Source organism: Triturus cristatus, chromosome 9 (assembly GCF_964204655.1).
Source record: "Triturus cristatus chromosome 9, aTriCri1.1, whole genome shotgun sequence".
Classification (NCBI taxonomy): Eukaryota; Metazoa; Chordata; class Amphibia; order Caudata; family Salamandridae; genus Triturus; species Triturus cristatus.
The window spans coordinates 371,060,036-371,084,794 of NC_140592.1; the positions used below are offsets into that span (position 1 = coordinate 371,060,036).

Below are 24,759 nucleotides of genomic sequence, written 5' to 3' on the forward strand. Positions count from 1 at the left end.
CCTACACCAAATCCCGGGGTACCCAACCCCTTGTAGCAGCCAAGACATGTTCAGTGTCCAGCTCGGACCCCAACACTGTTGCAGGTATTCTGCTCGGGAACAAAACTATGCTTGGGATCATGTAGGGGACTGAGACACCATACCACATCAGTATCCATGAGCCGAAGTTAGATTAGCTATAGTGCCTCATTTGCCCTCCTAACCTTTCAAGAGAGACAAGTGATTTGACATCCCAGAACACAACATTGTCGACCCTCTTAGGGATCATGGTAACAGGACACACCCTTTCACTCTATTACTTGCATTTGTCCACAATAAGATGAGAAAGAGACACAAAGGAAGTTTACAATGTTTAAATAAACTATTTTGCTCTAAGATGCAATAATTGTGCCACAATTAGGAAATAAATACATATCAATAATATCATCAGCATGGTTAATGAACTGTATACCATGAAAAGCCCTGTCATGTTATCTGACAGATCTGCCTAACCCCTCCCGTACTACTGAAGCAAATTGGTTATATAGTATAGATCTCTGGGATTAGTGGTGGACCCTGTAACTTGGCATGCTTAGGTGGATGTTCTACATCACAGCGGACGGCACTCTTCTCTCAGGACCTTAGCTCTGTGTGTATTTTTCCAGATCCCCTGTCCTCGATTATATGACAAGATGTGTGTATTCAAAAACAGCAGCTGCTTTTCTTTATTATGTTTCTGTGCTAGTGTCTGACCTGAAAGCATGACAAGGGGCAATGTTGTTTGACCTTGCCTAGGCTGTTCAGACTAAGTTCTGTGTGAATTTATGAAGTGGCACAAAGGCAAGCGTGTTATTTAGTAACTAGCGCAAAACCAAAGCGGCCTACAACGTGCATGATTAGGCTAACACAGGGTAAATGACAATGGGCCTTATGAGAAACACACAACAACATCTCCAAGACCAGCCTGCCGACAAGGGACATCAGTATCACCGAGTCCAGACCATGAATGGCCCCGCTGTCCTGTTTTGTCCCCATCTCCAGATCGACCCCAAAAATGAGAGCCCCCAAAGCAAACAACCCGCAGGACAACACTTTTCTGCACCCGAGCCCCACAGCCAGAGTCCGAGCCTACCAACGGCGCACCCGAGCCCCATAAACCCACACGAACTGAGCCCCCCTTTTTGGTTCCTGACGGACTTGTCTCCAAGTCCCGCACTTGAAGCATTTTTCTGCTTGCAGGTTTTCTCCGTAGACTTCAGTGGTAGCGTTCGAGGCTACCCTTGCCACCAGCACCTCTGCACCCAGACACAAGTGTAGGTAAACCAAAACTGGTGGTGGTTCTAAGGACCTTAGCCCCGATTTACCTTGAGTCCGGAGGAATTACCCTGTAACTCGATTATAAGTATCCATTTGTAGTGTATTTTTCTCGCATATTATAACATTACCGCGTTCGAGGCTCATGCCTCAAAATCTGACAGCTGTATTTTCTGTGTTTCTGAAAATTGCTAACTTGAAAAGTGCTCACCTAATCTTGAAGATCTTAATGTCTAAATTAATATAAAAATCTGTTATTTTTCTAAATTGGTGTTCGATTTCCTTATTAAGTGTGTCTCATTTATTGACTCTCTGTGTGCAACAAAGGCCTAACACTCCCCTCTGATAAACCGAAGGCTGCTCGGCCACACTACCACATTTAGAGCACCTTGGGATTGTTAAAGCAAGCCCCACTACACTAATAAGGGATACCTGGACTCTCTGCACAGTGCTCCTCATTTTGGTATACTATATAGAGAGCCAACTCCCTACAAGAAGAACCTAATAAAAATGAATCGCAGTAAGCCCCCGTCCAGCAACTGTCATGAACAAAACTTTTTTTACACCTTGAGAGCAGGGTAGCTGCATTTTCTGGTGCCGTTCTCATGACAAATCTGCATTCACCAAATATGTTTATTTTCATTAATTAATCAAATGTGGAGAAACATTTTTTTTGCAGTCTCCTTAGCAAAACTCATTTTACAGAGTCTGCATGTACGTACACAGTAGTCGTAGGCAAGTTAACCGAAACATGGCACTCTAAGATCAGCCCTTTTCTCTTGAATTGTGTTATACCTGAGCATTATGCAGCTGGTTCTTGGTACTTCAAGGTTCATTTACAGATGACTTACATAATGTCAGGTTTAGTATTTGAAAGCAAAATAGTTAATTTAGCCATTCTAGTCCAGAGAATAACATGTCTTTTTTTTCAGTTAATTTATGCCACTGTCCCTGGTTAGTGTGCACCGTACAACAGACTTTCCCAAAGTCAAATATGCTCATGTTACAATGATTTAAAAATAAACCGCTCATGCAGTGTGTGCTGTTTGGTAGTTAGTCTGTTTGCCAGCTTTACATTGCCTAGAAGTCTCAAATGCTAGCGATGTAGTTCCATAAAAGCAAAACCACATTTCCTTTCTTTATGAGCTTAAAATTGTTTTATAAAAGAATAGATCCCATTCAATGGGATATGAGGCCAGTATGCCTTACACTTGACATGTCTCTTTTTAAAGAAGTTAAGACTTCCATTTTAATACATGTCTCTTCCTTTTACACCCATTCATTTTCTTCTGGTTTTTCTCAGCTGCTAGACTGTGCAACAGATTTACCTTTCTCATCACTTTCAATAGGAAATTACAATTTCTTCTTATGAGTGGTTGGTTGATTGCATGGAACATAAGTACCTCTTGAAGTTTTGAAGCCTCGCCCTAGACAGAGAGTAATACTAGATGCACGATTGTATGACCTAAAGTCTCTGTGCTAGCAGTAACTGCCATTCATTGTTTGTTGGACTTAAGTTTAACTTTTACTGTGTTCTTTGCAGGCCAGAGCCTCGCCATCTACCAGAGAAGCAGAATGGAATTAGTGCAGTGCGAACAATGGAGGCATTTCATTTTGTCAGCTATGTGCCTATCAAGGGAAGGCTATTTGAGCTTGATGGACTTAAGGTGTACCCTATAGATCATGGTGAGGATTGCTTTTAAGCACACCTAAATAAGTACTTGACCCCTAAGTTACTCTTCCAAACAAAATGTAGTCCTGTTACCAAGAAACAACTGTCTTGTTAGTTGAGGATTTGATGTGTTTGCTAAATCTGATACCTAACCTTGCAGTGATAGTGTTTCTGGAAAGCAGTAAAGCAATCCTTTGAAAAGCAATAACAATGCTTGATAGGGCGAGGAAAATATCATGATAGTGACGGGGAGACACATTTATGATTAAAAAGCTGTCGTCAAGAGGAGGTTAAATCAGACTGAGTCGATCGTCAACTTTGCATTGAATGAGGGAGAAGAGAAATCCCTTGACACAGATTATGGGGCTAATTCACAATCGTAATTATGAGCATGGGAAATACCGTTACATGCCATTGTGGCACAGCCCTGAAACACCCAGCTTACTATTACTAAAAGTGCAAAGCTGGTACAGTTATTTCTATTTGTATATGAGTATTTCCTGAAAATTCTCGATTTGTTGCAATTTTGTTTTGGGGTTAATTTAAAAAGCCATGTACGAGTTCATAAGAGAATAATACAGGATTACCACTTTATGTACTGCAAAATGGATTGGTGGAAGTTGCAGCACCATAAATTTACTTTAGGAAATCCCTTATTTGTAAAGCTGTTCATAAAATCGGCCAATTTACCAGTATTTCCAGCTAGCCTCTTGCACACTCAGTAACCACATTTAAAAAAATATATATATATCAAGGCTGCTCTTAATTTGGCTGGGAGAATGCACAACTTCAGCCAGTGCATCGAGTTACTAGATAGATTTTGGCAAAGGACGTCGTAGTGAAAAAAATTGCACAATCTAAACCGATAAAACAACGGTTGTTGCTCGTCCTAGGATTCCTGCTACGTCAGTGGACAACGCAATGGGGCATTCTACCTTGGTGAATTCCATATAGCCCCTTTCCATCATCAGTGGACACTGTTTTCTTGATATTCAGTGGGTCTTCTTAACTATCTGTCAAGATTTCAAATGATCAATTCCAAAGTTAGGCCTGTGATGACCTCCACAAAATGACTACACCAGCCTCCTTGTGGATGTTTAGAAACAATTTGACCTGAAGCCACACTGCTCCTGCTGGAGTCTAGTGCCTGGATTTACAGTTTATAAAGTTAATTATATTCTGTAACCAGGATTTGATATTTCACCCTAGCTTTCAGTACTGCAGGTTGAAATGGTATAGGATTCATTTTTGCAGATCAGTTAGCGAATACGTGGTTAAATGAGAAATTAGAAAAATATACCTTATCTGAAACCAGACTCTGTATTTTCACTTCTGTAGGTCCATGGGCTGAAGATGAAGAGTGGACAGACAAAGCTCGCAGAGTCATCATGGAAAGGATTGGACTGGCCACAGCTGGGTGAGCAAAATAAAGTGTGTGGTACAGTGGGGAGAGAGTGGTGTAATTGAGATTAGGGAATCTTTGCTTTTGTCCTGTTTCTGGGTGTTTTTTTGTAGAATATTGGTAGTATTTGATCTTGTGCTCTGATTTCACAGATCTTGGGCTTATATAGGTAACTGGCTAATAATAGCAGTTGCTGCTTGAAACAGAGACTGATGGCCCTATTTGGCCTGTTGATGGGTGGCTTCTTATACCTAACAGTTCATTGCAACTCCTTCATTTGGATAGTGAAGTTGGATTTTTTTACTCCTGCTGCAGTCCCGCCAGGCCCCGCTCTGTCCTTGCCCTACTGGCCCCACTCTGTCTCTGCCCCACTCTGCCTGTGCCCTGCCATGCTTCTCTCTTCCTCTGCTCTGCCAGGCTCCACTCTGTCCTTGTCCCACTCTGCCCTTGCCACACCAAGCCCATCTTTGTCCTTGCCCTGCTCTGCCCTTGCCCCATCAGACCCCGCTCTGCCGTTGCCCCACCAGGCCCGCTCTGCCCTTGCCCTGCTCTGCCCTTGCCCTGCCGAACCCCGCTCAGCCCATGTCCTGCTCTTGCCGCACTCTTGACCTTGCCCCGCTCTGCCCATGTCCTGCTCTGCCAGGCCCGCTCTGCCTCTGCCTCGCATGGCCCCGCTCTTCCTCGCCAAGCCCCACCCCACCCCACTCTACCTCTGCCTGACAGGCCCTGCTCTGCTTCCGTAATACCAGTTCCCACTGTGCTCCAGTTCTGGTCTTACCAGATTCAAACCATTATCTTTGCAAGAAATGTCCTACAATTTGAGCCTGACAGTGTGGACTTTTTTTGTGACCTCTGGTTATTCCTCCGAGTGCTGTATGGCACTACCTTTTGAAGGGCAATGCTACCTGTATCCTGTGTTACACCTGGGAGAGATAGTGTGGCTTCCGGAAGGTGAGGTGTCATACTTTTTTAGGTCTCGCTGAGCACAGCGCATGCGCTGGCTCGGAGAGACATTTTGTAATGTGATTTTTTTTAAGTGCTGCTGGCTGGGCTAGCGCTTGCGTGCACGCTCACGTGCGCAGCCGCCATGCGCTAGGCCAGCCAGCAGCACTCATGAACGCCTTTCTGCGTCATCGCGATCACAGCGATCGTGATTGCGATGACTTTCGTGGCCAGTGCTTATTTTTTTTTAGCGCGCGCAACACTCGGGCTGCTAATGCTTGCGTTTTTTTTGTGTTTTTTTTTAATTGTAGCGCTCATACACGCAAACATAGCTTTCACGTCCGGGCGGCCGTGTCGCTTTCACGTTAGTTCCCCTGTGTCTTGGTTCCTTTAGCTGCCAAAAATATGACCATTTTGAAATTGGCAGGGGCTGCAAGTATAGTGCTATATAAAACAAGTAAGCACGTTTACTTCTGATGAACATGCGTCCTGGAAACATAACTTTTTTGTTATGGGTGTTAATTCCTCATGCTCTTAGCCCTATCATACACCCAAGTGAAGATTTTCACAGCTCTATGTGAATGAGATATAACGTTTGTTTTTATCACATAGAAAAGAGAATCATTGATTTCTTAAGAATGTAGTTGGCCAATATCACAAGGCGCATCTGCAGCGGAGTCTGATGCTTTCCATTTCAGGGCCTTGCATAGAATAGGAAACAGTCTTTCGTATGCGACACTTTAAAATAGCGTGCAACACACTTGGGTAAATATTCTGTAAACCCAGTCCTTAGTTAGCACATTGCACTGCTTCAAAGAAATGTAACCGAAAAAAAACATTTTGTTGGCCTTTTGTGTTAAAACTATGAAGAAGCAATAAACATTGATAGAATAGTTTTAACATGTCTTGATTAGTCATGCTGGATTTCAGTTTGTGGCACTGACTTATGTTTTTTGCTACTATATTTTGCAGTGGAAACCATTTTAAGAACAAGTTTCGTGTAGGAGTAGTACACCCCTCAGTGGGGATCAAGATGTCTAGCCAACAAGATGCATCTCTAGAATAGTGGACGTTCTCCAAATAGTTGGCATTCTGGAGATAGCATGCTGGTACGCGATTGTTTCAAGAGATCGTTTCCTCCACAGCAGCTTTGGGGTGTAATTTACCGATCCAGCTATTCTCTTACGTTTCAAATGCTGTATTGTTTAGTTATGGCAAGTCAGTGCTTTCACATAAGCTGTAGTGTGGTGTAAACAGCCTGGAGAGTTGAAGGTTTTTTAATTGCACACTCAGCGTAGTTCTGTATGTTGGGCAGGGGCCTACTGAACAAGCATTGGCATAGCCAATAGGTCTCGCCTTTGGGACCTTATACGTTTTTAGCCATGCAACAGTTGATGTTATTGCACCAAGGATATTGTGCTGCATAATTAAATACTTGTAAGCTCCCTAAAGCGAGACCTATTGGCCATGCCAATGCTTGTTTTTAGAGCTTCTGAAAAAAGAAGTGAAAGACTGATCCCCTCACTTCTAGCTCTTGACAGGTTGCAACGCCCAAATAAATTGAATCTCTCTGACTCTATGGATCAACGACTCTAGGGTTAGTTGTCGACCACCCAACAGTAGCATACTCAGTTTTAAACTGTTTAGAAAGAAAATTCTGCTTTGTGCGTAACCTTTGGACCTGGTGATTATTCTTCATCCATGGCAATGTTTAAACATATTTTTGATTGCGCGTATGCTGAGTGTAGAAGCTGGATCTGTATATGGTATGTCACTAGGTAGTTATACCGTGCATAGAGTCCAAGAGTTCCCCAAAAGTGTACCGGGCTCAAAGAAAAACCCAAAGTGTTCTATTAGTGGTTGTGTTGGCGAGCAGCCTTAGGCCTAACACAGAGGAGTGTTAGACATTTATTGCACAACTTTGACCAATAATGGACACACAACTCAAAAAGGAGCTCCACACCAATTTTAGAAAAATAAGCTTTGTTTTTGCCTTATTTTAAGACCAAGATCTTCGCAATAAGGTAAGTTTTAAAATAAAAATATTTTTCACTTTCAAAAGTTGACAGAACAATTTCTGAGCAGTGCAATGTTATCCTATAGAGGAAAACGTTAATGTGGTTATAAGGGTATTACACTTACAGTTCCAGTCTTCGGGACCAAAGGTCAGCAAGGGGCAAGGGTCAGGTGAGTACCAAAACTGCACCATCAGCTGCACAGGGGCTGCCGGGTGCAGAGGTCAAAATCGTAGCTCAGGCCAATGTGTTTCAGTGGAGACTGGGGGTGTTCAGAACCACACTGCTTGCAGGTAGATAAATCGGTTGCAGGGACCAAGCTTTGGGGTTAGAGCAAGCACAGGGGGGCCACAAAGCAGCACCAAACATACACCACCAGCTGCACAGGGGTGGCAGGGTGCAAATTCGACGTTGGGCGCCCAATGCTCATCAGTGGAGACTTTGTTGTTGACAAACAGGCTGCAGGTGTTGCACCGGAGGTTGCAGGAGGGAGACCAACAACGGCAGAGGTCAGTAAAGATGTAGGGAGTTGTAGGGGCACCATTGATTTGGCTTACCAAGGCCCTGGGGCTTCGGGTGCCTAGGTACCTTTGGACGTCAGAGTCTCATTTTCAGAGCTGGTTTCGTCAGGGGGGGGCCTCAGGATTTAGGCTGCAGGCATCATCGTGGAGTCCAGGATGGGCCAGCCAATGCTGGACTTGAGGTCAGGATTGCTGGGTATCCTGTTCTGGGTTGGTGGTCCACCTGGACATGGACTGAAGGTGTCGGGTGAAAATTGGGCAGGACTTGCAGATCTGCAGGGCACATGAGTCCTTTGTGTTGGATTCTTGGGGACAGAACCTCTGTCCTCTGGAGTTCTGGTATTTTTCAAAGTTCAGGCAGTCTTTCTTATGTTTCTGGAAGTCGCTGGCTTCAGGACAGGTGTCGTCTTCTTGCAGGCCTTAGAAGCTGGAGACAGGCAGGTATGGCTAGGACCAAGTCAGTAGTAGTCTTCAGGCTTCACTGCACGGCTTCTTCTTCGTCCTTCTTCTTATATCACAGGTAACTAGTTTCTAGGTTTGGGGGAGCCACCTAAAAACTAAATTTATGGGGCGTTTTAGGGGACTAGAAGGGAGGGCCGATGGGCACCTTACCTGGGGTGACTACACCCACTATTATACCACCCTTCTATTGGAGGGGGCATAGACCTAGTCCCGATTTAGAGGCGTTCCCTCATCTTCAAGATGGAGGGGACAGAAAAGTGTGCTTAACTTCGCCTCCTCCACCTGAGGGGTGAAGTTAGCAAAGGTGGACACCTTCCAGCTGGTTTTCCCACCCAAAGTGTGGCTGTAAACCTGGGGCTGCCACCTGCTGTTAGCAACAGAGGCCAGGGGTTTCATTACAAAGGCGGCAGGCCTTTGAAGCTTCCCCTTCGAGCAATGGCAGATCCTGGGGGGGGGGGGGGGCATGGGGGGGGGGGTGGGAAGCGTGACACCCCTGCCCAGGATGTGCATTGTTTCTGGTCCCAGAGAGCAGAGGCTCTTTACCCAGGAGTCAAGAAGCATGTCTCTGTGTGGCAGGCTGCCTAAAGCCTATCGGTGCCCACACCAGGGTCAGTAGGTTTTCAGGGGACGCCTCTGAGGTGCCCTCTGAGTACATGTCACAATAAATCCTACACTGGCATCAGTGTTGGTTTATTGTGAAGAGTAGTTTGGTACCAATCACTCCTATGTTCAGTGAAACCATCATATTCCTGTGAAACTCGAGTTGTCGAGTTTCCAACCCATGTACTCTTTATGGCGTCACTGGCACTTAAAATATTAAGGAATAGACTCCAATATTGTAGGGACATATATGCTCATGCAGATATGCCCACATCGGGAATGTAGTGCACCCTACCTTAAGGCTGGTAAGGCCTGCTAGAGGAGTGACTTACCCATATCTTAGGCAGTGCTAGCTAGCATGGCTCGCAGGTAGAGTGCTACGTCGACTGTCATTTTGTCTGCACCAGGCCAGGCATTCTGGAGTGACAGTCTTCATGGCCTAGGTGAGGGGTCCCTAGGGGACCCTCTTCAGTCCTCATGCCCTTGTTACCCAGGTACCTTTTACTAGGGACTTACTGGGGACCTGAAGGGCCAAATAGGGAATAGTATTTGAGGGAAGAAGCACTGGCACAGGGAACCGGATTGACTGGGACCATGCACGCTATAATTGAAACCACATTAATGCCCAGGCAAAAAGTGGGGGCTAACCACGTCAAAAAGAGGCTGAAGAGGGTCCCCTACGGACCCCTTACCTAGGCCGTGCAGACATCCACTGCAACATGCCCGCCTGGTGCAGACAAAACAACAAAGTCGACATGGCACACTGCCTGTATGCAATCCAACTCGGACTGCCTAGAGGTATAGGTAAGTCACCCCTCTAGCAGGCCTTACAGCCCTAAGGCAGGGTGCACTACACTGCAGGTGTGAAACTCGACTTATCGAGTTCCCCAGCACCATGATTGCTTTTCTGAACCCAGGAGTGTTTGGTACCAAACTACCCCTCTTAATAAACCCACACTGATGCCAGTGTGGGATTTATTGAAACGTACTCAGAGGGCACAACAGAGGTGCCCCCTGAAAAACTGGTCTCAGACTGGCTTTAGGCAGCCTGTCACCACCAGACATGTTTCTGGACCCCTGGGTCAAGAGCCTCTACTCTCTGGGCCCAGAGACAAAGCACATCCTAGTTGTAGGTGTTGTACCTCCTCCCCCAGGATGGGCACAGTGCTCGAGAGAGAAGCTTTAAAAGCCTGCCGTCTTTGTAATGCAACCCCCAGATGGCAGCCTCTGGTTTACACCCCACCCCCACTTTGGGCGGGAAAACCTAGGGAGAATAGGAGATGTGCCCACCTCTGCCAACTCCACCCCTAAGGTGGGGGAGGCGAGGTGAAGCACATCTTTTAGTCCCCGCCATTTTAAAGATGGGGAGACTGCTCCAATCAGGGATAGGACTATGCCCCCTCCCACAGGATGGTGGCATAATTTAGGGTGTAGTCACCCCAGGTAAGGAGCCCATTGGCCCTACCTGACACTTCCTTAAAAGCACCCCTAAATGTAGTATTTAGGTGGCTCCCCCAGACCTGAAATTCAGCTCTTGCCAGCGTAATAAGGACGAAGAAGACGCCGTGCAGCAAAGCCTGAAGACGCGTACTGACTTGGCCCCAGCCCTACCACCCTTTCTCCAGCTTCAAAGACCCTGCAAAAGAAGACGGCGCCTGTCCTGCAGCCAGCCACTTCCAGAACCCGAGGAAGATTGCCTGGTCTTTGATAAAGACCAGAACTCCCAAGGGCAGCGGATCTGCCACCCAAGACATCTACACAAACTACTCTGGTGCCCTCCATAACTGCGAGTCCTGTCCACTCTGCACTTAACACCTCCGTCCCGTGTCCGGTGGCCCACCAATCCAGAACAGGTTCCCCAGCGATCCTGACCTCAAAGTCCAGTGTTGGCTGACCCCTCCTGGACTCCAGAACAACGCCTGCAGACTGAATCCAGAGGCTCACCACGACCACTTCAGGTGACAAAAATCCAATGCCAAAGGACACCCCTGCACCCCAAACCCCTGGGCCTTGGTGAGATGAATTGACGGAGTCCCCACGAACCTCAACACCTCAGCTTACCTCTGCTGTTGCTGGTTTTCTCTGTGCTGCCTCCAGTTCGACGCCTGCAGCCTGTTTGTCAAACCAAGTTTCTCCATTGAAAAGCACTGGGTGCCCGATGCTATATTTGCACCCTGTGTTACAGGTGGTGCAGACTTTGTGCTGACTTGAACTTGCCCTCTGCTGATCTTAAACCCCAAAGACTAAAACTGTAAGTTGGGTACTTACCCTTGAAACTGCATTGTTGTTTCCCCCATAGGATAACATTGACTTTATATAGACTAACATATTTTTCCTGAAAAACATACTTACCTTTTTTCCAAGATCTTGGTCTTAAAATAAAACTCAAACAAAACTTATTTTTCTAAAATTGTTGTGGATTTCCTTTTTGAGTCATGTGTCAGTTATTGGTCAGTGTGTGTTCAATAAATGTCTTGGTCTCCTTTGTGCTAGGCCTGAGGTTGCTCGTCCATACTATAACAAAAAGAGCACTTTAGGTTTACATTGAGCCCTGTACACTTCTAAGGGAATCTCTGGACTCTGTGCAAAGCATAGCCACTTAGTGGTATACCATATACAGAGCCAGCTTCCTACATTTGATACCAAACATCCCTATTTTCATTGAAGCCATCATGAAGCTGGGGAACTCGTTTTCACGAGTGTCCAACACACATTCTAAAATGGCTTACCTGCTCACTTGTACTGGCAGACATGGAACTGATCAGCACAGGGACATATCTGCTCATGCAGGTATCCTCTCACATGTAATATTAAGCACCCTGCCTTAAGGCTGTTAGGCCTGCTGTGGGGGAGTATCACATGCAGTGGTAGGAGACATGGCACACAGGGATGTGGGACAGGTCATGTTTTCACTTATGTTGCACCAAGACACCCTTCCCGCAATGGCAATTGTGCATGTGCTTGTTGAAGAGTCCCTTAGGGTGGCACATTTCGTGCTGCAGCCCTTAGGGGCCCTCTTTAGTACCTCTGACCTTGGGTACCAGGGGTATCATTTACTAGGGACTTACAGAGGGTGTTAAAGGTTTTGCCAATTGGGGGAACAATTGTACAGTTTTGGGAAAGAGTTCTGGCACTAGGGACCTGTTTAAAATGAACCCAGCGCGCTTTCAGTCAAAATCACATCCTTTACCAGGCAAAAAGTGATGGTAACCATGTCAAAAAGGGGCACTTCCTACACCACCTAGTAGCAGAATGGCTCCTTTGGTGGTCCTTTGCGTCAGATCTGTGAACAGAGGCTCCTTGTTTTGGCCAGCAGGGTGTGCTGATGCTGTAGGTCCTGACACCCAAGTTGGTTCGCTTACAGGCTGCATTTGCTTATGTGTATTCTTGTGACCATAAAACACCTGGCTGGTTGTGTATGACCACCGACATCTGGTTGCTCACTGTTAATTTGTCTGTTTTTTTTTTTTTTTTAGCCTCACCTAGGCATGAGGTCCCTGAGCCATATGACAGTTTTGTGATTTATTTTCTTCTTTTCCAGAGAGCCTTATCATGATATTCGCTTTAACCTTATGGCAGTAGTCCCAGACCGGAGGCTGAAATATGAATGTAAACTAAATGTCCTGAAAATGAACCGACAAACCGTACTAGAGGCCCTGCAGCAGGTAAACTGAGATGTGTTGGTGTTTTAAGACTTAAAACTATGACAACCAAATGATGGCTCGAAGTGCATGTCCCGTAAATGTGATATTTTATAGAGGTAGGGTAGTTTGGGTGGTGGGGGTGGAGGGTAGAGTTGGATTGTGGCGAAAGTATGTCTATTCTACCTGAAACAACCTAGACTAGTGTCATCAAGAAGCTTCGATTTTAAGAGTGAGGACATGCATACTTGTGCAGAACAGTGACTGTATTCTTGTTTTACCCTGGTCAATTATAAAGTATTATTAGTGGTGGCTAAATAACCCCCTACACTTGGTTTCCTTGATGCTCCTGTCCCTCTGAAAACAAATTACAATCAATCTGGGGGCTGATCCTACCCACTGAAGATAATTGTCTCTGGAACTCCCTTGGGCAAACTTCAATTGAAACTGAAGTTTATAACAGTTACAAAACCCATCTGTTTTGCAGAGTGAATCCTTTTCTGGATTCACATCCTGTGCATCATTCTCCCATCTAGTGGTTGGGTCCAGAATTGTCTTTTTGTTTTGGTCGCTGTCGACCACAATTTGGTGCCAGGTACGTCCTCTCTGTGACGTCGGATGGTATCCTGGAGGTCGACGTGTGAGGTGGCCATCTTTAGATTCTTTTTTCCGCTGTTGGGTCTGGAAGCAAGACGGGAAGCTCCGAAGAAAGTTTTTGTTTCCTGAAAAAGCTTCAAAGAAGATTATCACCGAAGGATCATCGAAGTATAATCGTTCAACCAATGTCGCAGCCGAAGACATGAGCAGAGCGTACGTTAGAACACCAGAGGACCACTCCGGTCTACAAATGGCGAGGTAGGGGTCATGGAGAATACCCCTTTCAAATTCTGCCCCAAGTGCCACCACAAATACACACAATGCGACCCATACAACATGTGCAACCTCCGCCTGCCCGAAGATCATCAGGACGAAGACTGTGAGGCCTGCGCAGCATTACTGCCAAAGACGCTCAGAACACGCCGACACCAAAGAAAGGCCCACTACGCCACAATGTCGCAGTCAACGAAGAAACCTTCCCTGAAGGACCTGGGTTTCTCTAGCAACGAGGAAGAACATGGAGCTCCAGCGGAGTCGACGCACGAAGGATCGGACTTCGAGATCCTAGAAGGGGACTCTGAAAAGACCCACGCCGAAAAGAAGGCGTGAGAGTCAAAAAAGAAAACCGAGAAGGTAAGACACCATTAAGATCTGTCAGAACCAAAGGGCTACGAACATAAGACGCCCAAGGCAGCCCTGATGCCGAGCAAAAAGGCGATCGAAGGTCAACCGCGATTAAAAAAAAAACCCATGGAACCCAACCAAAGGTTGCCGAAGAGGAAAAATCGGGGAAGGCACCGAAGCCAAGGGTCGACAACGAACCCACAAAAAAGGGCACAACACCACCGAAGACTAACGTCGACACCTGAAAGGAAAAAAAAAGTCCCCGGCCTCAGATGCTGAGAAGGCCCTCGAGGTCGAACGGAAGAGGAGAAGACTCGAGGAGGAGATGGCTGCGCTCATGCAAAAGAAAAAGGACTTCGACGCCTCACTAAAGGATTTTCGAATCCCTAAAACATTGGCTGCTGAGCCGTAAAACGTAGACTCCGAAGACGCCGAGGAGAAAGAAGAAGGTATCTTCGAATCCCCACCAACACCAGAACCTCGAGGCGAAGATCCTCAGGAATCCAGAGAAGTACCGGAGGAAGAGGAATACTCCGAAACCTTCGAGGATACATGGAACGACCTTGACACTGAGAGTCCAGAAGAAATCTGCAGCTACCCTTCGAAAGCATCCCCTCCAGATGACATTTCTTTCTAGAATGACTTTGTAAAGAGGGCAAAACATCAATTTGGTGTCCCCTTAGAGAAAGAACACTTGTTTCCTGCTGGAAAACCTGGCACCTGCAACAAAGGGGACACAGTATCCACCTATGTTGCCCATTATCCTGGAACAAGGCAAAGAAGCTTTCAAAGAACCAGCTTCAAACAAGAGGGTAACTCCCAGAGTGGAGAAAAAATATAGGCCTTCCTCAATGGACCCAAAATACATCCAGGGAAGTACTACACCTGACTCCATTATTGTCACCACTGCCAGGAGGAGAGCAACAAATGCAGTCTCCAACAACAGGCCTCCACCAGAAAAAGAAAGTAAGAAGATAGACATGGTGGGAAGAAGGATGGAAAAAGAGTCAGCAACCCAGTGGCACATTGCCAACTCAAATGCCCTGTCAAACCGATATGGCCACCAACAGTGGGATGAAATTGAAGAGTTGCCGAACAAACTCCCGGAGGAGGACAAAAAGAGGGTGAAATCTATTGTCCCAGAAGGGAAGAATGTGGCTAACACCTGCCTAAAGTCAGCCCTAGATGCAGCAGATACTGCAAGCAGGCAAATGTGCACAGGAACAATCCTCAGAAGGCATGCCTGGCTCAGAATTATTGGTTTTAAACAAGAAGTTCAGACATCAATCATCAACAGACCATTCAACGGAGAAGTTCTGTTTGGCAAGGAAGTGGATCAATCCCTTCAACAAATTAAAAAGGACATTGAAACAGCAAGGGCAATGGGGGCCCTACAGCAAAGAGGTTTGTTTAAAAGAGGAAGCTTCTCTAGCAGAAAGACCACAGGTAGAGGCAGCTTTGGTAAAGGACAGCAGATGCCACAACAATCTCAGGGACAGAACCTAACCCAACAGATGGGTCAACAGTCTTGCTACCAAGGTTGGCAACAACAGCAAAAGCAGCCCTTTTGAGGAAGAGGGAATGGCAGAGGAAGAGGCCAATCCTCTAGAGGAAGAGGGAATGGGTCTGACTCAATCACAGAAAAGGACCCACACAAAACTTCAGTGGGGGAAAGAATATCCTTTTTCCACAAACAATGGAAAAGGATCACAACAGACAATTGGATATTAAATTTGGTACAATACATATATTGCATAGAAGTCACTAGGACACCACTTGCAAATCCATACAAAATGGCGGCACACCCGAGAAGAGAGAGAACCCATGTCTACCCCTACTTAGACGACTGGCTAATAAGGGGACACTCAAAACAAACATGTCACAATCATGTTCAAAAAACTATTCAAATGCTACAAAACCTGGGTTATAAATAAATCTTTAACAACACCAGAGAGAGAAAAAAACCTTCCTGGGAGCAAGACTGAACACAAACGCCAAGGCTTATCCCACACAAGCCAGGATACAAGCTATCTATCACGAAATGGCCCTCTACAAGAGGGGTCCGTCTCTGACAGTGAGGATGGTAATGAAACTAATGGGCATTATGGCATCATGTATCCCACTTATCCCTCACGCTGCCTACACAAGCGCCCATTCCAAGAATGGCTCACCAACAGCTGGTCACAAGCCACAGGAAGTTGGGAGGATCTAGTGGTTGTTACACAAAGGGCGCAAGCACAGATACAATGGTGGGCATCCAACAACATAACACAGGGGAGAGCTTTCAGGAACCCAACTCCATCTGTGACAGTCCCCACGGATCCGTCCCTCAACGGTTGGGGTGCACATCTTAACCAGCTGAATGTTCATGGTCAGTGGAGCGAACAGGACTCCACGAAGCACATCAATTTTTTGGAGATAAACAGTTTTTCTGGCACTCCAGACAGTCCAGAAACATAGTCTGGTGAAAACCATCTAATACAAACAGACAATACAACTACAATGTTCTACCTGAACAAACAGGGTGGAACAAGGTTCTTTCCCCTGAGCAAACTTGCGCAGGAATTCTGGCAATGGGCAATACCTCAAAAAATCAATCTACAGACAGTACATCTACCAGGGGTAGACAACATTGCAGCAGACCAACTGAGCATACAAAACAACTGCTCCCATGAATGGGAGTTGTATTCAACATCTGGGGAACACCAGTGTTAGACCTATTTGCAACAATGCATAACCAGAAAGGCCAATGCTTTGCCTCGAGGTTTCCACACCACCTGTCAAAAGGAAATGCACTTTCACTCAATTGGTCACAGACATTTGCCTACGCCTTTCCACCAATACCCCTGATGCAAAGAGTGCTACTAAAAGCAAAGGAACCAGGAACAAATATGATTCTCATTGCTCCTTAGTGTCCATGGCAAACATGGTTCTCAACTCTCCTAGAACTATCCAAAGGAGAAATGGTCAGGATCAAAGCAGAAAAAGACCTGCTGACAATGCAACCGTTCCAGATCTTTCACCCAGAACCAGCGACGCTACAACTAACAGCCTGGCGCCTAAATACAAAGAATTTGGGCATCTAAGTCTACCTCTGAGAACCATGGAAATTCTAAAAGAAGCAAGAAAACTGACAACAAGAAAATGCTATACAGCAACATGGAAGCAATATACCACATGGTGCACCGCTTACAACAAGACTAGTTCAATCAATACACAAGAAACAGTTATTACATACCTTACTTACCTCTTAGACAGCAACATCAACTTCTCCAGCTTTAAAGTACACCTTGCTGCCATAGTGTCATACACAAGAAGAAAATCATGCAAAAGCTTTTTTACAAGACCAGTCATCAAAAGGTTCTTAGAAGGAGCAAAAAGTATAGCTCCACCAAGAGCTGCTCCAGTACCCACATGGAGCTTAAATACAGTACTTTCCCAACTAATGGCAAAACCCTTCAAGCCCATGCATGCAATGGACCTCAAGCATATTACTCTAAAGACAGCCTTTCTCATTGCTATAACATCACTACTAAGGGTAAGTGAACTGCAAGCATTAACAATACAGGAACCCTACTTACAAATCCACAAGGATAAATTAATCTTAAAAACTAACCCACAGTTCTTGCCAAAAGTGGTATCTAAGCATCACTTAAATCAAAACATTCTCCTGCCGGTTTTCTTCAAAAACTAAAGCAGAAAAAAGCCTCCATACCCTGGATGTAAGGAGGGCGTTACTGTACTACTTGCAGAAAACAGAACAAATCAGGGAAAAAAAGCAATTGTTTGTTGCCTACTCACATACCAACACCGGATCAGGTGTCACAAAAGCAACTATTGCAAGATGGATAGTACAAGCCATCCAATTATGCTATGCCGATGTGAAAAAGGAACTAACAATACAAACAGCTCGCACCACTAGAAAGAAAGGAGCAACACTAGCATTTATGGCCAACGAACCCATTTATTCCATTTGCGCAGCTGCAACTTGGGCATCACCACACACCTTTACAAAACATTATTGTGTGGCCATACAGATGAATAAGGAAGCTCAGATTGGACAAAAGGTCCTTCAACACCTGTTTGTAAGGTCTTCCTTTCACACAGCCTCCCAGACACGGGATAAACCGCTACAGAATCTGATGCACAGCATGTGAATCCAGAAAAGGATTCACGCTGTAAAACGAAATGGTTACTTATCAGTAGGAGTAGTTTTGCAGCTTGAAGAGTTTTCTGAATTCCCATGCGACCCACCCGGCCTCCCCTATAAGGAAAACAAACAGGTGGGAAAGCAAAGGACTACATCATTCTATCTCATGGATTACAAAAGATAATAAGAACAGAAAAAAGAATCCGAAGGTGGCCACCATGCACGTCGACCTCCAGAATACCGTCTGACGTCACACAGGGGACGTACCTGGCAGCAAATGGTGGTCGGCAGCGAGCAAAAAAAGAAGACAAAAAAACAGTCAATTCCGGACCCAACCACTAGATGGCGGAATGATGCACAGCATGTGAATCCAGAAAACTCTTAAAGCTGCAAAACTACTGCTGTTGGCAAGTAACCGTTTCGTTCTGCATAGCCGGTGGGCTTGATGTATAGTACGTCTTTCAACCTTAGAACTCTGATAATGCCTTATAGCAGTGTGGGTGCTTCACAAATCCTCTACATAATAAATTAAGCTCCATTTTCCTGCGTTGGAGCTTGGTATAAACCCAGATTTTTTGTTTTTTTGTTGTTTATTTTGCCCCAAAATATTTTTTAAGGCTGTTGAGTGACAACTGTAATAATATTGAGGCATGCGCTTGTGTGGCAGCATAACAAATTAGTACAGCAAATGAAATGTTTTATGTATCCACAGAGAAAATAAAATAAATGCATACTTTTGTTAGTACCCTGAAAACAGGACATGATTCTATTTTTTTGAACCAGTCCTGACAATTAAGAATTCCCCTGCACCCCTCAACTTTACACAGTCAATATAGATCTTCTAGCACCTCTTTCCTCCTGCTGTATTATCTTTGAACTCTCTGGATCCTTCACATTGATGTCCTTTCTTTTTGCAGCTGATTCGACTCACACAGCCCGAGCTGATCAAGGCCCAGGATCCCCAGGCCCCGGAGGACTCAAAGACCTCAATTCACAAGTCCTCTTTGACCGTGGAGAATAACAAGATCCAGACAGGACCAGAAACTACATATACTGGTACAGTGGAGGGGCCCTTCTCATGGGTAACCAGTTCCTTCTGGCAGGCGTTTAAGACATATGTCTTCCCTGGCCACTTTTACATTAAAACGGCTAATCTGAAGAAGGTGATTTCTCTGCTCTGCTCTTGACGCATGATATCATGCTCACAATTTCCTGTGTGCTTTTGTGTGTTTTTCTCAGATGCCAGTGAAGAGCATGCAGGTCAGTTGCACCCCATGACTACAGCCAGAACTCCTAACAAGTCCAAAGTGCCTGGAAAGTCGGGACTGAGTTGTGTCAATGGAGCTCCAGGAACCCCAAGTCCAGTTATGCAGCGACTGCCTCCCTTTCTTGATAATCATAACTATGCCAAATCCCCAATGCAGGTTAGTGATTTACCTTCTGAAATCATGATTGAATAGGTTATTATACTGGGGAGGATATCACTGCCTGATGGGTTTTTCACCTGTGTTTACTTATTATGCACCAACAGCACTTAGTGTTTTTTTGCTTAATGTTTGTTTATTGATGTACAAGCAAAATGTGCACTCTGCCACAGATGCTCTATAAAGTTGCAAACAAAATGATAACAAGTTTGTTAGACATAAGTGGTGCTTCTTCTTGAGGTTGGGTTGTGAACATGTTGAACAATGCAATGTACGTCACAGTTTGCACTGTCTGAACACTTGAAAATGTTGAATAGTTAACATTGTCTATCTCTGCTGAGAGGTCTATTATGAGAATAGGCAGTTATATTAGACCGATCTAGGAAAAGGTGGGCTCAGCAGAATGGAGTACCCAGATGGAAATAGGTGTTAAGTATGTTGTGCTCTGAGACAACGCGATAAGTTGGTTGAGCAAATGGGTGCAGGAGTTTTTGAAGAAAGGTTATTTAAAGACCGGGCAAGATCTTAAGGGTGTCATGTGTGGGTAGCAGTTTTGAAGTTAAGAGGATAAAATCCAGTAAAAAAGGAATGATGGGTCAGGTTAAAGATAGTTTCCTAGCAAAAAGAGTAACTTGGACTCTGGAGGACTAGAAGGGTATGAATGTGCACAGGATATATTGGCAGGCATAAGTGTACGTATTTCCACAGAGCGTTAAGGAGTAAAGGAAAATGGTTGAGAGGAATTTAAAAAAATGTGTGTCTCTGATTGTGATTATATCTGCTGGGGTGGGGGGGGCGTGTCTAGCAGCCACGAAGATGGCCGCAGCCTAACTGAGCTCCGCGATCGGCGGCACATAACCCGCAAAATCCTGTCATTACTCCAGCGGCTGCAGACAAGTAAGACAAAGCCGAAGGTCTCAACGCTTCCGATGCAGTACTGACCCGAGTTCTGGCCTAGCGGGTGCGACCAGTGAAGCGCAGCACTGTGTAACAAAGAAGCGGCCTGGGTGCCAAAAGTGAAGCAGGGGCTAGATTTGGAGCGCCGCCGCCTGTGGTTCCGGCGAGAGTGGGCTTGTTTCCGTGGCTCAAGACAGCATCGGGGAGAGGCGACGTGGCCCGCGAACCCAGCTGCGATCGCCACCGGATCGCGGCGAGGACCTACGAAGTGCCGAGACTGGGGCGGCCAATGACAAGTACGACCCCAGCATACACTGGAAGATCCAGCAGCGGTAAGAGAACGGCGGAGACACCCCAAACACCAGGCATCGTAACTGCACAGACCGGGAGTATAGCTGAGACTGGCGAAGGATCGCCGAGTCACCTCTACATCCTGACCTGCACACAAGAGAACAGCAACACTAAACCCGAGGACCCGGTGGCAGAGGCGGCACGCAGTCCATCACGGGCGGGGTCTCCCTCCATTACGCCGCCATAACGAACGCAGCGCCCATCTGGCTCTGAGGGCTGGGTCCCCCACACAAGACAGTCAAAAGACTGGGTGGCGCACCCTCTCGGGCCGATACTACAATCTTGACCAGAGCACTAAAGTAGCTCTCCCCACAGGCGCATCCTGACCACAGCTGAACGGACTGCCTGCAACGCATTACGGGGGCAGTGCACCTACCTATGAAGCTCGTGCTACTTCTGCCATAGTCAAGGCCCATTAGCGTCTGACAAGAGGACCGTGCTGCGAATCGGGCACACGTTTGCGGCAAGCAGCTCACACCTTTAAAGGGGAAAGTGAGACGCAGAAAACCTGGAAAGGCACGCGTGGAGATATCTCCCGTGGTGAGGCAACGGCGACTACTGGCTGCCAAGATTGATGACCAGGAAGGGTGCTCAAGGCGCAATAATATCCGCTTGGTTGGAGTGCCGGAGAACGTCAAGGGGCCCGCCCTGGACCTCTTTGTCGAAGACCTTGTTAAAACGCAATTACCACCACGCGGACTGTATAGCTTCTTCTCGGTGGAAAGAGCCCACCGAGTCCCAAGGGGAAGGCCCCGGCCGGGAGTAACCCGACCCATACTAGCTCGTATCTTCAACTACCGCGACCGAGACATGATTCTCCAGGCAGCACGTGTTGCTCCTCCGCTACGAATAGACAACAATACAGTGTCCCTTTACCCAGACTACACTGCAACGGTCACTAACCAACGTAGAAACGTCCTAGATATCAAAAAAGAACTGCACAATCAGGAACTAAAATATGCGATGCTCTTCCCCGCTAAGCTCAGGGTAGAGGCTGAAGGAAAAAGCTGGTTTTCCTCAACTCCGGAGGAAGCCCAAGAATGACTGGAGGGATGTAGACCTGCCACAGGACCCAATAGGCAGGACCGAAGAGGACAGCGCCACTCCTCCAAATCCGATATGTTAACAACAGCTCGAATGATGGACCCACTGACCAACACACAGCTGACCACAGAAGAAAACTCAGAATAAACCTACTGCTATCCGCTGGACAGACAAGGCCAGGAAACTGACGCACAGAAAACGACGCGGAGAATACATAGCCATGTAAGATAACAGTGGCCTACCGAGCTTGAAGAATGCTGGCCGACTTCCCACACAAGTGATGCAAGGGTGGACTTACCTTGTTATAAACATTAAGCCGCCACAGACTGGGGACTATTTAGGGGGAGGATGCCAGATGATCGCTAAGCAGCTCTACCCCTGACGCAAGTATAAAGTTATGGGACGGAAGCACTCTGCTAAGTTGGGGTGGTGGGTAGTTCTAAATCCTCTATGCAGGGAGGCAGGGAGAGGGAGGGGGACCAGAGCATGTTCAAGGGGTTTTTGTTTGTTTTGGTACACAAAGGTGATGAGAACTGCTACAGCATTCAGATAGGCAGCATGGAACATACACTGCGGGAGAGATTCACCCTGACTTATGGGATGGCACAAAAAGTACACTCTAAAGCGTCAACAGATGGTCCTTTCACGGGAGTGACAACCCATGAAACGACACACCTTCCCTTAACTATACTCTCATGGAATATAAATGGTCTTGGAGACAAAATAAAATGGGAGCTGGTCCTTCAATATATTAAACGTAGGGGTCCCGCGGTCGCTCTCATACAAGAATCTCACACCTGGTGGGATCAACGTGTAAAGCCTTGGATAGATGGGGCTACAAAATGGCCGTACACTCTGACTTTACCTCCGGATCCCGGGGAGTAGGGATTAATTAATAAAAGTTTTCCACTGATCTTACAGGGGTCATGGACGGATGACCAGGGGCGCTTCGCGGCAATAGCCTGCCAATGGGAGGGACATCTATAACCTGGTTTTGATAATATATCCCACCGGCGCTGCACCACACAACTTTACTGTCTGGGCAAGTTTCTCCTATCACTCCCACAAGGAGAACTCATACTAGGGGGCGACTTCCAACACCACGATGGACGCATCCATAGACAGACAGCCCCCAGTGGACCCAGTCATAAATTGTTGGAATTCACAATTGGCCTAATAGATGTCTGGCGTGCCAAACAGCCGCAAAAGAGGGAGTACACATTCCTCTCAGGTGTGTATGGCAGCCTCTCCAGAATTGACTATATCCTCACACTGGCAAAGGTTTAAAAAAGATAGGGGAGATTGCACACCTACCCCAGGGTATATCTGACCATTCACCGGTGCTAATCACCTACATTTCACACACCCCAGGAAGACGCCGCATATTCCCGCTGCATCCTGGATATCTTAAACGTAAAATTGGGAAGGGACTGGTCAAGGCCACGGAACCATATTTCGCCGAACACACAGTATCATCCCTGGGGACCCTATGGGAAGCGTATAAAACGGTGATAAGAGGACAGGCCATATCTCTAGTGACGGAATTCAAACGAGACAAACGGCAATGTATCGAGACTCTGGAACAAGAAGTATCCAGGGCAGAGATAGAACACACAACAGACCCTAGCGAAACCATGAGGCAAAAGTTGCAATTAGCTCAACAAGAATACAGAACATATGCATAGGAGGAGGCGAAGTCTAAGATTTCAAACACCCAAAATATTGTCTACGAGATGGGAGATAAAGCTGGAAAGCTTCTAGCGTGACCGGACAGAAAGGAGAAAGCGGGCAGATGGGTGGCGCAGCTCCGGAGGGAGACAGACGAACTCACATCGGACCCGCAACAAATAGTCAAGACATTAGCGGCACATTTTAAGCAAGTATACACACCATAGGCCACAGCCACAGTAGCCTAAAAGACATCCAGATGCCAATATTGGGGCCGGAAGAGACCCGAGAGCTGGAAAACGATCTGACGAGTGACGAACTCCAGCTAACGGTCAGGGCGTTACACACCGGGAAAGCACTAGGGCCCAACGGGTTACCAGTAGAGCTCTACAAAAGAGCAGCAACACAGCTTATGCCACACATGCTCAATATGTTTACTAACAGTCTACAAAAAGGGGAACTGCCCAGGGATCAACGCCTAGCGACGATAATCACTATACACAAACCAGGCAAACCACCAGAAGATTGCGTGTCGTATAGACCGATTTCCCTAATAAATGCTGTGGAGAAAATACTCACCAAAGCGTTAGCCATGCGGCTCCAGCCACACCAAATAACCTTAATCCACCCGTACCAATCTGGCTTTATGCCGAACTGCAACACTGCACTCAACCTACTAAGACTGCATAGTGTCATGGCACGCAAAGATACGATCGAGGAAGACGCGGTTATCCTGTCTTTAGATACCCGTATGGCATTCGACCTGGTTGAGTGGCCCTTCCTCTTTGCGGTTCTTCGCTACAAGGGCTTTGGTCCAAAATGTTGCGCGTGGATAGAGCTATTATAAGCGAAACCCCTTGCACAAGTGGTGGTAAATGGCTGCATTTCGGTGGACTTCCCTTTGGGAAGAGGGACGAGACAGGGATGCCCCCTGTCTCCGCTACTCTTTGCGCTGGTACTAGAGCCTCTGGCAGCATGGGTTCGGCAAGATCTGGTCATTCGTAGACTGAAGTGGGGAATAGGGTGGGAAGACCAGATCTCGCTCTACGCGGACGACATACTCCTTTACCTGGCGTCCCCCACACGCTCCATAAACAGTCTACTGGATATCTGTGCGGCGTATGGGCGAATCTCCGGATACACGATAAATTGGGCAAAGTCCCTCATTTATATATTACACGGACCCGCGCCGACACTCCCGCGACACTGCAATATACAAATTGCGACTGAAGGATTCAAATATCTTGGTATATACATTACGCATAGCCATACACGCTTCATTGCAGAAAATCTCACACAGCCCCTGACACGACTTCATAACGATGTCAAACATTGGCGCCCACTGCCGCTAACGCTGCTTGGTGGTGCAGCCCTTTTTAAGATGATGGCGCTTCCTAGGTTTTTATACGCCCTTCAAAACACGCCATTCCCGGTTTCCCCCACATATTTATCAGCG

The 24,759-nt window shown here is 46.5% G+C and overlaps 1 protein-coding gene across 1 annotated transcript in view; it reads left to right on the forward strand.

The window, feature by feature from the left end:
• The window catches only part of BAP1 (BRCA1 associated deubiquitinase 1), a 196,315-nt gene that overhangs the window by 53,742 nt on the left and 117,814 nt on the right, over positions 1 to 24,759 (forward strand). Inside the window, exons 7-11 of the mRNA XM_085625184.1 lie at positions 2,837 to 2,979; positions 4,304 to 4,382; positions 12,449 to 12,572; positions 18,837 to 18,975; positions 19,159 to 19,343. Of these exons, the coding sequence (XP_085481310.1) occupies positions 2,837 to 2,979; positions 4,304 to 4,382; positions 12,449 to 12,572; positions 18,837 to 18,975; positions 19,159 to 19,343 (670 nt within the window). The remainder of the gene's footprint in view (positions 1 to 2,836; positions 2,980 to 4,303; positions 4,383 to 12,448; positions 12,573 to 18,836; positions 18,976 to 19,158; positions 19,344 to 24,759) is intronic.